This window comes from Chrysemys picta, chromosome 8, assembly GCF_011386835.1.
Source record: "Chrysemys picta bellii isolate R12L10 chromosome 8, ASM1138683v2, whole genome shotgun sequence".
Classification (NCBI taxonomy): Eukaryota; Metazoa; Chordata; order Testudines; family Emydidae; genus Chrysemys; species Chrysemys picta.
The window spans coordinates 30,273,921-30,286,235 of NC_088798.1; the positions used below are offsets into that span (position 1 = coordinate 30,273,921).

At 46.2% G+C, this 12,315-nt stretch overlaps 1 protein-coding gene across 2 annotated transcripts; it reads left to right on the forward strand.

The window, feature by feature from the left end:
* The first annotated feature begins 555 nt into the window (after nucleotides 1–555).
* LOC135973006 (calcium-activated chloride channel regulator family member 3-like) lies at nucleotides 556–10,266 on the forward strand. 2 transcript variants are annotated; one of them, XM_065554191.1, is made up of 4 exons: nucleotides 560–838; nucleotides 2,899–3,039; nucleotides 3,496–3,646; nucleotides 8,153–10,266. In XM_065554191.1, the coding sequence occupies exons 1-4, from the start codon at nucleotides 689–691 to the stop codon at nucleotides 8,182–8,184; spliced, it is 474 nt and encodes a 157-aa protein (XP_065410263.1). In that variant the 5' UTR covers nucleotides 560–688; the 3' UTR covers nucleotides 8,185–10,266. The 2 variants fall into 2 exon arrangements, with proteins under 2 accessions (XP_065410262.1, XP_065410263.1); XM_065554190.1 differs by lacking the exon at nucleotides 8,153–10,266 and having other exon boundaries at nucleotides 556–838; nucleotides 3,496–4,271.
* The last annotated feature ends 2,049 nt before the right edge of the window (nucleotides 10,267–12,315 follow it).

Consider the following 12,315-nt stretch of genomic DNA (forward strand, 5'->3'; position numbering starts at 1 on the left):
ACCACTGCCAGCACCACGGACCATGCTGAAGTTAGCACATCTCTGATCTCAGGGATGGGGCACCCACAGAGCCACAGCAACTCATCCTCCCCTGCGCAGCTCCTTCCGGACGAGATGGATCACTGCCAGCCCGGAAAAAAGATGCCCTCCCCAGCTAGGATGACCAGATGTCCTGATTTTATAGGGCCAGTCGCCATATTTGTGGCTTTGTCTTATATAGGCACCAATTACCCCTCACCTAGGGTGACCAGACAGCAAGGGTGAAGAATCAGGACAGGGTGGGGGGTAATAGGAGCCCACATAAGAAAAAGACCCAAGAATTGGGACTGGCTCTATAAAAGTGGGACATCTGGTCACCCTGCCCCAATCCCCTGACCTGATTTTTCACACATGCTATCTGGTCACCCTATCCCCAGCCCAGCCAGCTGTGTATGAGCATTCCAATCCAGCCCCTGTTGCTTGGACTGGCTGCCGAGGAAGTGAGTCACTTTCAGTTTCACTTCCTCCGCATGCAGCCAGCAAACCCTCCCAAGCAACTTTACCCAACCAAGCCCTGCCGGAGGGGAAGGTGGAGAGAGGGGTGCTCCCTATAGCTAAGAACGGCCCTGCTTCTGTGTAAATAAGCAATTGTATAAATAGCACTGCTGTGCTATAATTTTTATAACAAAAAATTGTGGGGAACGGGACAATGAGGGTGTTTAAGAGCTTGGTTCTTTTATTTCTAGTACCTGTGGTGAGAGGTTCTAGGGTACAGCTGAAAAATGGTGGCTATGAGGATATTGTTATTGCAATTAACCCTGAGTTACCAGAAGATCACAATATCATTAGAAACATACAGGTAAGAACATTTGTATATTTGTCATTCAGTGATATTCAGACTTCAAGGTTATTTCAACCTCTAGATTAGCAGTAATCTTAAAAGACCAGTTCCAGCTCCCATTAATGTCAAGTGTTTTTTTTTTATTTTATTTTATTTTTTATTTTCATGGGAACTAGATCAATTCTATGGTTACTAAATTTGTTCTTAGCTTGAATTTTTATTCAAGTGCTGCTGTTAATGAAATAAGCATACTCATCTCTTGAAGTTTAACAGGAATATTATGGCTCAGGGTCAGGCTGATTCTATGTATCGCCTCCTTCTTAATTACTTCTTTCCAAAACATGAGTATCTTAGACTAGAGACTCTCCAGAACATGGATATTTATTTACGAATTACTGCATCTCCATTACAATGTTTGCCATTTGCTTTTATCCCTCCTTTCTTCCTGTCCTTGCACGTATTCACTGTATTCTTATGTAGGAGCAGGATTTTATAATTGTACTATGAGAATTAATGTATGATTTGATTTCATCCTGCCAGCCACCCTTTTTGAATAGCAGAAAGGAATGACCCTCGGGGACATTGGTAGAAATGCATCTGACAAACTGCCTTTTCTTGCTCAACATAAAAATTACAGTATACCTTTGAAGGTCTCTGTAAAAGATTGTTTGTGTGAATGAGGAATGTATGCATCAGGAAAAGATAAGGTATGAAGGCCATTGTTATAGCCAGATGGTCAAGGAAGAAGGAGCGAAGAGACTTAATGACACCGGAGAACCATCAATGCGCATCCATAATTAAGGAAGGGCAGATTGAGGACCCTGAGGTGAAGGCTAGCACCCCTAAGGACAGGACAATTGATTAAATCAAAACCAGGACTGGATGACCCACTCGGAAGTGTATTGCAATGTTTACATGAAAAGATACCACCAATTAAGGAGTTACAGGTCATAAACTGACACAGCAAAATCCATAGACTTCAGCAGAGAACAAGGACTATAAGAACAGGGTGCTTTGCCCGGGGACTTTGGGTTCCTCTTGCCATACTCCAGGAGATACAGATTGCGACTGACAGAGCCTGGCTCCCCTCTGTGACCAATCTGGCTGGCCAATAGATTGATCCAGGCTCTGGACTGGTAACTATAAACATCAACTGGCAGGACTGGGTGCATGGTGTGTGTGTATGTGTGTGTTTGTTGAAAAGCATATGCTAAAACTGCTGTATTCTCAATAAATGCGGCGTTTTCCCCTTCTCCTCTTTGAAGATCCCATGTGCTTCTTAAAAGTATAACATTTTAAACCCCTTGGTGTGTGTATACGTATGAGTGTGTGTGTATACATATACATATATATATATAGTGGTATTTCTGTTTTTAATTATTCTTTAAGTTATCAAAGTCACCATGCAGATCTTTGCTCCATGATCTGGTCATTGAGCATTCACTTGCTGTAAAGAGAACAATAAACTGAGGCGGGCATAGCCATTAACTAGTGGCCCCGAAACTACCAGGAGAGGTGGGGAAGGAGCAAGGAGGACGGGGGAACAGGAAAATAGTGACAAAGTAGTGCCCACTGTAGAAGCAGGAAGAAAGTCTACCAGGGAGAAGAAAAAGGAAACCACAGGTTATTACTTACTATTTATCATTTTATTTGATTCATCAAGCACCACAGTACACTTTACAGATTAATGAAAAGGACTAGTCCAGGACTGAACCATTCTTCACCTCAGGCCCATGTAACTTTTTTGAGGAAATTTCATGTTTGGAAGGATCTCTTTCAGGTTTTATTTTAAGGAATAGATTGTGGTTTTTATCATAAGCCTTGAGGAAGGGGTGGTGTATATTTGCACTGTCTTAGGAGCATTCCAAAGTCTTTCAGAGTTACAGTTTGGTCTCTCCTTGCTCCATGAGGGAAATAATCTGTCCCAGCCCCTTCCTTGGCCAAGGTTGGTTTCTTTCTATGCCTTCACATACTTAGTGTTACTTTATGTATTTTTCTTTCCTGGCAAGGCTAAACTACTCATTCCCTCTACCGTTCAATTTTTAATTCATAAAACTTTTCTTTTTTTTCCCTACCAGGACATGGTCAAAGAGGCTTCTACTTACTTGTTCACTGCTACAAAACAGAGATTTTTTTTCAAGGCTGTAAAAATTATAATTCCTCTGCATTGGCCGCCAAAACCTGAGTATTTAAGTGTGAAAACAGAGTCATATGATAAGGTAAGCGCTCATTACAAACCAAAAGTATTTTTTGTGTTCATACGCTTACGGCATAGGGTCTTGTCTACAAGGTGGAGTAATGCACGCTATGGAGGTATGATTTCTAAAACACATTAACGTGTTGCTCATTAATTGATCCTTGAAGACACTGCTGGTGTCTACTAAATGTTCCCTGATGCACTTTAACGTAGTGCTGCACTTCAGAAATCTCCCCCCATAGTGTGTGTTACCCCACCGTGTAGACAAGCCCTAAGTTTTTCCAATAACGAGGGAATATAAATTGCTCTTTTTAGAATTTGTTTTGCCCTCTAGTGCCCAGTCCTGCAGTCCTTACCCAGGGAAACAATCAATGGGGGTGTTCCGTGAGTAAAAGCTGCAGGATGAGCCCATTCAACAGAACTATCTGCCACCCTCCATTTCCTGATGTTCTTTAAACAAGGGCTATTTTATTTTCAGGCAGATGTTATCGTGGCTAATCCTTTCTTGAAGTACGGAGATGATCCCTACACGCTGCAATATGGAAGATGTGGGGAAAAGGGACGATACGTTCATTTCACTCCCAACTTCCTGTTAAATGACACTTTGTATAACATCTATGGATCACGAGGTGGCACCATCTATTGGACCTTAATTTTCAGCTTTTGTTGTTATAAATATGCAATGGCCGAGATTTTCCAACGTGACTAGTGATTTGGGATGCCTCAGGTTTGGTTGCCCAACCTGCAAAACTTTAAAAGAGCCTGTTTCTTCACACAGTGTTGAACATCAGGCTCCGTGGATGAGTCTTAAGTTGAACACTCAGAAATGGGGGCACTTAAAATGACCAGTCTTCTGGAAATACTGGCTAATAATTTTACAGTAAATGAGGGCTGTTTTTCCTCATAAATCATTGCTTTGACTTGGAAATAATCTATATCCTAACATTACAGTGCAGTAAACTAATCTGAGAGTTGCAGTGGGTGTAACCTGGTGAGCATGCAGGTAAAACCAGTCCCAGAGGATTCTAGAATAGACGAAACTCTCATGAGCGGATCCTGCTCTGAGGACGTGAAGGTTTTTATTGGAACTTTTGAAAGTTATATTTGCCCAACTACCCTTCTTGTAAGTGTACATTCACAAGGAATTAACAATATTCCCATTTTGATTTCAACAGCATGTTTTTTGACTCCATGGGCATTGCCTATGCAAGGCCATTAATAAGCAAATAAAAAAGCTCCAATAGAGACCTCTCAGTTTTGTGCAGTGTAATCTGTTGTCAATAACAATGACTTTCTCCTATGCCCATTTAACCTATATACTGTCCAATTTATTCATCTCTGTTCCATACACAAGTTAGAATCAATCATTTATGTGTTTCTTTTAAAACAGAGCTAGGTCAAAACCATTCCCTCAAATCTGAACCCTGGTAAATGTGCAAGGTTATTTGGATTCAAATCCAAGATGAACCTCCATGAGCTCGGATCAAAAATGTAGAGGTTTGTTGGCCTGAAATTGTGGAAGTCTCACAAGAATAGTCTTTCTCATCAGATTTCTCACAGTTTGGGACAAAAATCTCCTTAGAATAATTCATTGGATTCTAGTTAAGTCAAATACAAACCCAAATTCTAGCCGGGTGAAGCATTGAACTGAAATCTTGAATTCTGACTTAAACTTAATCTGAGCTGAGCCCCTGCTTCCTTGGCCCATCTTTACTTGAAAGCTTTAGTTAGACAAAATTATATACATTCTCCATGTCAATGGCTTTACCAACACCTGCAAGAAAGGGATTAGATTGTCTTGGTGAGATAGTTTGGTTTTCTGCAAAATTATTCTGGTTGTCTAATCTTTTACACTTTATCTGCCTTCAACTATCTACATAATCCTTAGTTTTACCCTGAACTGAAGTTAAACTAACTTCTCTATGGTTTTCTAATATACACATTTTTGTTTGTGTTATATAAGAGCCAAGAATTATGATTTTAAAAGTCATGGCTAACATGAGAATCCTTACTTGATACTTGGAATAGTCAGAAGCTACTGTATGGAAACAGGTCTTTACTTTAGGTCGGTTAATATTCTGGGAGGGTTAATCTGAACACAGTGATCTATTTGGGTTTCAAGCCGGATCCCACAGTGAGTCCTGTGTGGGCACAGGGGTATGTCCAAGCAGAGGCGATTGTAGGATTGGGCCTAAATTTGTTTAAATGATCTACGGAAATATAAAGTAAAATGTAAAGTGTTGTATTTAGAATTCACATATGCTCCTGCTCTTCCACAGGTAAAGTTTTTGTCCACGAATGGGCCCATCTTTGTTGGGGAGTATTTGATTAATATAATTACGATGCAGCTTTCTATGTGTCTGTAAATTCTGGAAAAGAAACTGTTGAAGCAACTAGGTACCAGTGTTTTATATTTTGTCTTCAGCTGATGAAATTTTAAATATCTCAGTGATACTTGGCACATACTGGTTATCCGTGTTCAGTCTCTACTTTGCGCCCCGTGCGAAGAAGTTGTTGTTCATAGGATTAAAAAAGAAGCTTATACAATAATGTTTAACTAACAATATTGCTGTCTACAGACCAGTCTCATTGAATCTTCACTATCATTTTGTAATGTGTCACATTTTTAGCTCTAATGAGCTTTTAATTTAGATGCTGTTACAGATTTGAGTTCCCGTTCTCTGCATTTTGATTTACCCTGGCTTTATCAAATAGCAGTTAGCATGTAGTAAATAAGAATGTTTTCTCAAGTTCCTCGGGGGTGGCAAGGAGATCCTAGAAGTTCCAAAACATTCTTACTAGTTCATGTTTAGTGTTATTTAAATATTAAAAACGTACATGGTCAAAGTACACACCCCATTATTGCCCTGTTTTAGCGCTATTACTATCTTATGATAATGTTCTCTAGATTCTTCATATTTAAGTGGTTCAATTCTGTCAATGAGAAACAAAAAACAGAGTGAGACTGGATATCTCAGTGGGTTTGAAATGGGATACAGAACTTTTCACCTCTCAGGCACTGATCTGAACTGAAACCATTTTGGTAGTGTCTAAATTTCATTACCATCTGCCAGTCACTTGTTGACCACTGTGAAATGAATTGGTGTTTTCAGTCCAATTCCTAATGGACAAGTATCAACATCACCAAACTTCTGTACTGCAGTTGGCACTCTAATTGGCAGTCACCACTGAAAGAGACTGTGACAGGGCTCCCTGTTCCGCCCTTTCAAACACTGCAAACCGGCTGGACACTTTCCAGGTTTATAAGCATGTGTGTGTTATTTATTAGGTCCCTACCACCAGTTCATCAGTACAGCCTTGGGCAGCAACATACGAGTGTACATAAACTTCCCCATAGCCCACTCTCTGGGGTGGCAGAGGGAAAGATCTCCTCCTCATGTGCCCCTGTATCTCCTGGCATCCTCCCTCTTTCACTTCCTTCCTGCCTCTTAACTGCTCCCAGCTGATGGGTTGATTGTTCTCATTAGCACATCAGCCCTGTGTCTAATTAAGCCATTGAGCACCCATCTCCCAGTTAAGATCACTCCGGGGGAATAGCTAGTACCTTGGTGATCAGAGTGTTGGGTGAGCTCTAGCCCTAGAACTCTGTCCCCGAGACAGTGATTGAACGGGCATGGAGAATGTAGTACCCGTTCACTTCAGGAGAGGGTCCTTCATGTCTGGATTGAGGCATATTGATGGACTAGTGGAGGTACCTGCACTATTATTCTTCACATAGATGGTGTTTGACACACAACCTATAAATAATTTCTTGAGGATGTCTCTGGGAAAAAAAGACTACCAGTATTTTATTATTGTGATCACTTGTAAATTAGATTGTACCATCTTTGGAGAAGAGATGGTGTCTAACATGGGCAGTGGGTATCAAAGGCAGGGGAAGCTAAGCTTACCCAAATTGCCTGCGTGGCCCCACCCACACTCCTCCCCTAGACCCCCTCCTGCTTCCGGCCGCGCTCTGCTGTGGCTCTTCCTTCTCGTGTGGCCAGGGCCTCGGGCCAGTGGCGCCGGAACCAGAAGGGACCCGGGGGCCATAGCCCTCCCACTTTTTGAAGGGGATGGGCCTGGCTGGACCCCACACCTTCCCCTCCTCTTCCCCCCTCAAGCCCTACCCCCTGGCCAGGCCAGCATTGAGTCGGGGGAGCCCAGGCAGCTGTAGGAAGCCGTGGCAGATCCTCCACCTGCCCGGGGTGTGGGTGACGGGTGGGGAGGCTGAGAGCAGCCCCCAAACCATGTCCCCGCTGCCTGGCTGCCCGGGGCAGGAGGAGGGTCTGTGACTCCGCGCCAGCTCCCTACAGCTTCCCGCACAGCTCTCCCCGACCTGGCTCCAGCCGGGGGAGGGGCCCTCAGAGCTGCAGCCTGGCCATGATAAGAGCCGCGCAGGCAGCTAAGAGGAACCAGGGACCATCCACCTGCCTACAGTTGCCCACCCGGCTCTTATAATGGCCAGGCTGCGGCTCTGAAGCCCTGCACCCTGACCGGAGCCGGGTTAGGGAGAGCTGCGCGGGCAACTGTGGGGAACCTGGGTCCCTCCACCTGCCCTGAGTGGGGAACCTGTGACATGAGCAGTGGCTGCTTCTGCCTCCACCTTGGGTGGGAGCCTTCAGACCTCCCACTCTTGGGAGGGCTCCAAGGCCCTTGTCCCAGGCTGGGGCTAGTCGGGGTTGGCCTGCAGCCAGGGACTCGGGGCAGCTGGAGTCAGTGCTCGTGCCGCCCACCCACCTTGTGCTTCGGTGGGGGTGGGGCATGTTGCCCACCCACCGCGCTGGGGGCTGCGGTCAGCAGCCTGCCCACCTGCCCGCCTGCCTGCCACTCTGGGGATAGGGGGTGGGCCATGCTGCCCGCCCACTCGGCACTCCGGGAATGTGGGGTAGCCCTCTGGGCTCCAGTGGGGAAGGTGAGCAGGAGGGGCAGGGCCCCAGGCAGAAGGGATGTGGCGGCTGGGGGACTAGCCTCCCCAAGTCCATGGTTCACCCGCTGCCCATGGTGTCTAACTAATGCCAATCATGTTTTGAGGTTTTGGGCCTACCATGATTCAAATAATAAATAACAGATTATTATTTGTTGATTATATGTGGCTTGTTAGGTAAGCTTCTTTCTATCTAACCTTCCTTCAGATGTTCGGCTGATGTCACTGGTAAATATATAGTCCAAAGCTGCACGGGAAACAGCTGCACGACAAGAGAATGTGAATATGATCAACAGACGAAGCTGTATGAAGCTGGATGTAAATTTGTACCAGAAAAACCACAAAATGCCCCAGCATCTATAATGTACATGCAAAACCTCCCTTCAGTAAGTATTGTTACTGCTTTTGGGATCTTGTAGGTTCTTTCCATTAGGAGAACCTGATATGGAGTAAAGTATTTCTTTGATGCAATCTTGTTAGTTTACAAAGAATATACACAAAGTCCTGTTACTCTGAAGACAGCAAGAATCAAACAACAGAAGGTATTTCCTTTGTTCACAGTTCCAAGCCTCTTTCAAGCCATCAGTCTGCCCAAAAAACTTTCCCTCAGCTTTCTGAGCAACATTTCCAGTCCTCTCTCCCCGTGCCCAACATTTGCTGAAGTATAGTGAGGTGGATCCACTGGCTTTCATTAACCTTCTCATTGCCAGGCTTATTTGCCTCATCATCCACCCACCCATACACCCATAAAGAATCTTACTTAGGGCACTGCTTTGCCCTGCAGCTCCCCTCTACTGAGGCCTGGTCTACACTACGAGTTTAGGTCGACTTTAGCAGCGTTAAATTGAATTAAGCCTGGACACGTTCACACGACGAAGCCCTTTCTTTCGACTTAAAGGGCCCTTTAAACCGGTTTCTTTACTCCACCTCCGACGAGGGGATTAGCGATAAAATCGGCCTTAGCGGGTCGGAATTGGGTTAGTGTGGACGGAATTCGACGTTATTGGCCTCCGGGAGCTATCCCACAGTGCTTCATTGTGACCGCTCTGGACAGCACTCTCAACTCAGATGCACTGACCAGGTAGACAGGAAAAGCCCCGCGAATGTTTGAATTTCATTTCCTGTTTGCCCAGTGTGGAGAGCACAGGTGACCACGCAGAGCTCATCAGCACAGGTAACCGTGATGGAGTCCCAGGATCGCAAAAGAGCTCCAGCATGGACCGAACGGGAGGTACGGGATCTGCTCGCCATATGGGGAGATGAATCCGTGCTAGTTGAACTCCGTAGCAGTAAAAGAAATGGCAAAATATTAGAAAAGGTCTCCAAGGCCATGAAGGACAGAGGCCATAACAGGGATGCACAGCAGTGCCGCATGAAAATTAAGGAGCTATGGCAAGCCTACCACAAATCCAGAGAAGCAAACGGAATGTCCGGGACAGAGCCGCAAACTTGCCGCTTCTACGCGGAGCTGCATGCCATTCTAGGGGGTGCAGCCACCACTACCCCAACCGTGTGCTATGACTCCCTCACTTGAGAAACACACAGGGAAGAGGGTTCGGGGTACAAGGAAGATGAGGATGGAGGTAATGTAGTTAGCTCACAGCAGCAAGGAAGCGGAGAAACCAGTTTCCCCAACAGCCAGGATATGTTTGTCACCCTGGACCTGGAACCAGTAACCCCCGAACTCACCCAAGACCCTGAGGGCACACAGGGGACCTCTGGTGAGTGTACCTTTGTAAATATTACACATGGTTTAAAAGCAAGAGTGTTTAATGATTAATGATTAATTTGCCCTGGCAATCGCAGCCAGTACAGCTACTGGAAAAGTCTGTTAACGTGTATGGGGATGGAGCGGAAATCCTCCAGGGACATCTCCAGAAAGCTCTCCTTCATGTACTCCCAAAGCCTTTGCAAAAGGTTTCTGGGGAGGGCTGCCTTATCCCGTCCGCCCTGGTAGGACACTTTACCACGCCAGGCCAGTAGCACGTAGTCTGGAATCATTGCATAACAAAGCATTGTAGCGTATGGTCCCAGTGTTTGCTGGCATGCAGACAACATCCATTCCTTATCGCTCTTTGTTATCCTCAGGAGAGTGATATCATTCACGGTCACCTGGTTGAAATGGGGCGATTTTATTAAGGGGACATTCAGAGGTGCCCATTCCTGCTCTGCTGAACAGAAATGTTCCCCGCTGTTAGCCACGCGGTGGGGGGAGGGGTGAAGTGATCATCCCAGAGAATTGGGTGTGGGGGAAGAAGGGGGTTAGTTGGGTTTGTGCTGCATGTTAACACGGAAACCGCAGCCCCTCCTTTTACATTGCAACCCCATTTTAAAATGGCCAACCCAATTCATGCTTGATATGGGAAATGAGGGCGCTGCTGTTTGAAACCATTCCCACATGTTAAGAAGGTTAAAAAAGCCAAAAGACTGTGGCTTACCATGGCTGCCTGGAAGCCGAAATCTGTTGCCTGGCACTGCGTGAGTGATCTCTCACACGAAACCAGCAGGCCCTCACTATAAGAGGAAAAATGCGACCTTGTAACGAAAGCACATGTGCTGTGTAATGTGAACAGCAAAATTTAACGTGAAAGAGTGTACCCATTGTTCTCTAAAATGTGTCTTTTTTAACCACCTCTCCCTTCTCCTCCACCAGCTGCAAATGTTTCTCCTTCACAGAGGCTAGTGAACATTAGAAAGAGAAAACGGAGGATGCGGGACGATATGTTCACGGAGCTTCAGATGTCCTCCCACGCTGATAGAGCACAGCAGAATGCGTAGAGGCAGTCAATGTCAGACTTCAGAAAAGCACAATATGAAAGAGAGGAGAAGTGGCAGGCTGAATCACGGGATGAACAGAACAAGTTGCGGGCTGAAGATGATAGGTGGCATAAGCTTGCAGACAGAAGGCAAGAGTCGATGCTCCGGCTGCTGGAGCATCAAACTGATATGCTCCAGTGTATGGTTGAGCTGCAGGAAAGGCAGCAGGAACAAAGACCGCCGCTACAGCCCCTGTGTAACCAACAGTCCTCCTCCCCAAGTTCCATCGCCTCCTCACCCAGATGCCCAAGAACACGGTGGAGGGGCCTCCGGCCACCCAGTCACTCCATCCCAGATGATTGCCTGAGCATCAGAAGGCTGGCCTTCAATAAGAGTTAAAGTTTTAAACTGCAGTGTGTCCTTTTCCTTCCCTCCTCCCCCACCCATCCCGGGCTACCTTGGCAATTATCCCCCTAGTTGTGTGATGAATTAATAAAGAATGCATGAATGTGAAGTAACGATGACTTTATTGCCTCTGCAAGCGGTGCTCGAAGTGGGGGTGGGGTGGTTGGTTTACAGGGAAGTAGAGTGAACCGGGTGGAGGGGGCGGAGGGTTCATCAAGGAGAAACAAACAGAAGTTTCACACCATAGCCTGGCCAGTCACAAAACTCATTTTCAAAGCTTCTCTGATGCGCACCGCGCCCTGCTGTGCTCCTCTAACCGCCCTGGAGTCTGGCTGTGCGTAATCAGCGGCCAGGCGAGTTGCCTCAACCTCCCACCCTGCCATAAATGTCTTCCCCTTACTCTCACAGATATTGTGGAGCACACAGCAAGCAGCAATAACAATGGGGATATTCTTTTCGCTGAGGTCTGAGCGAGTCAGTAAGCTGCGCCAGCGCGCTTTTAAACATCCAAATGCACATTCCACCACCATTCGGCACTTGCTCAGCCTGTAGTTGAACAGGTCCTGACTCCTGTCCAGGCTGCCTGTGTACGGCTTCATGAGCCATGGCATGAAGGGGTAGGCTGGGTCCCCAAGGATCACAATAGGCATTTCAACATCCCCAACGGTTACTTTCTGGTCCAGGAAGAAAGTCCCTTCCTCCAGCTTTCGAAACAGAGCAAAGTGCCTGAAGACGCGAGCATCATGTACCTTTCCCGGCCATCCCATGTTGATGTTGGTGAAACGTCCCTTGTGATCCACCAGGGCTTGCAGCAGCATTGAAAAGTACCCCTTGCGGTTTATGTATTCGGTGGCTTGGTACTCCAGTGCCAAGATAGGGCTATGGGTTCCATCTATGGCCCCACCACAGTTTGGGAATCCCATTGCAGCAAAGCCATCCACTATGGCCTGCACGTTTCCCAGAATCACTACCCTTGATATCACCAGGTCTTTCATTGCCCTGGCAACTTGGATCACAGCAGCCCCCACAGTAGATTTGCCCACTCCAAATTGATTCCCAACTGACCGGTAGCTGTCTGGCATTGCAAGCTTCCACAGGGCTATCACCACTCCCTTCTCAACTGTGAGGGCTGCTCTCATCCTGGTATTCTGGCGCTTCAGGGCAGGGGAAAGCAAGTCATAAAGTTCCATGAAAGTGGCCTTAGGCATG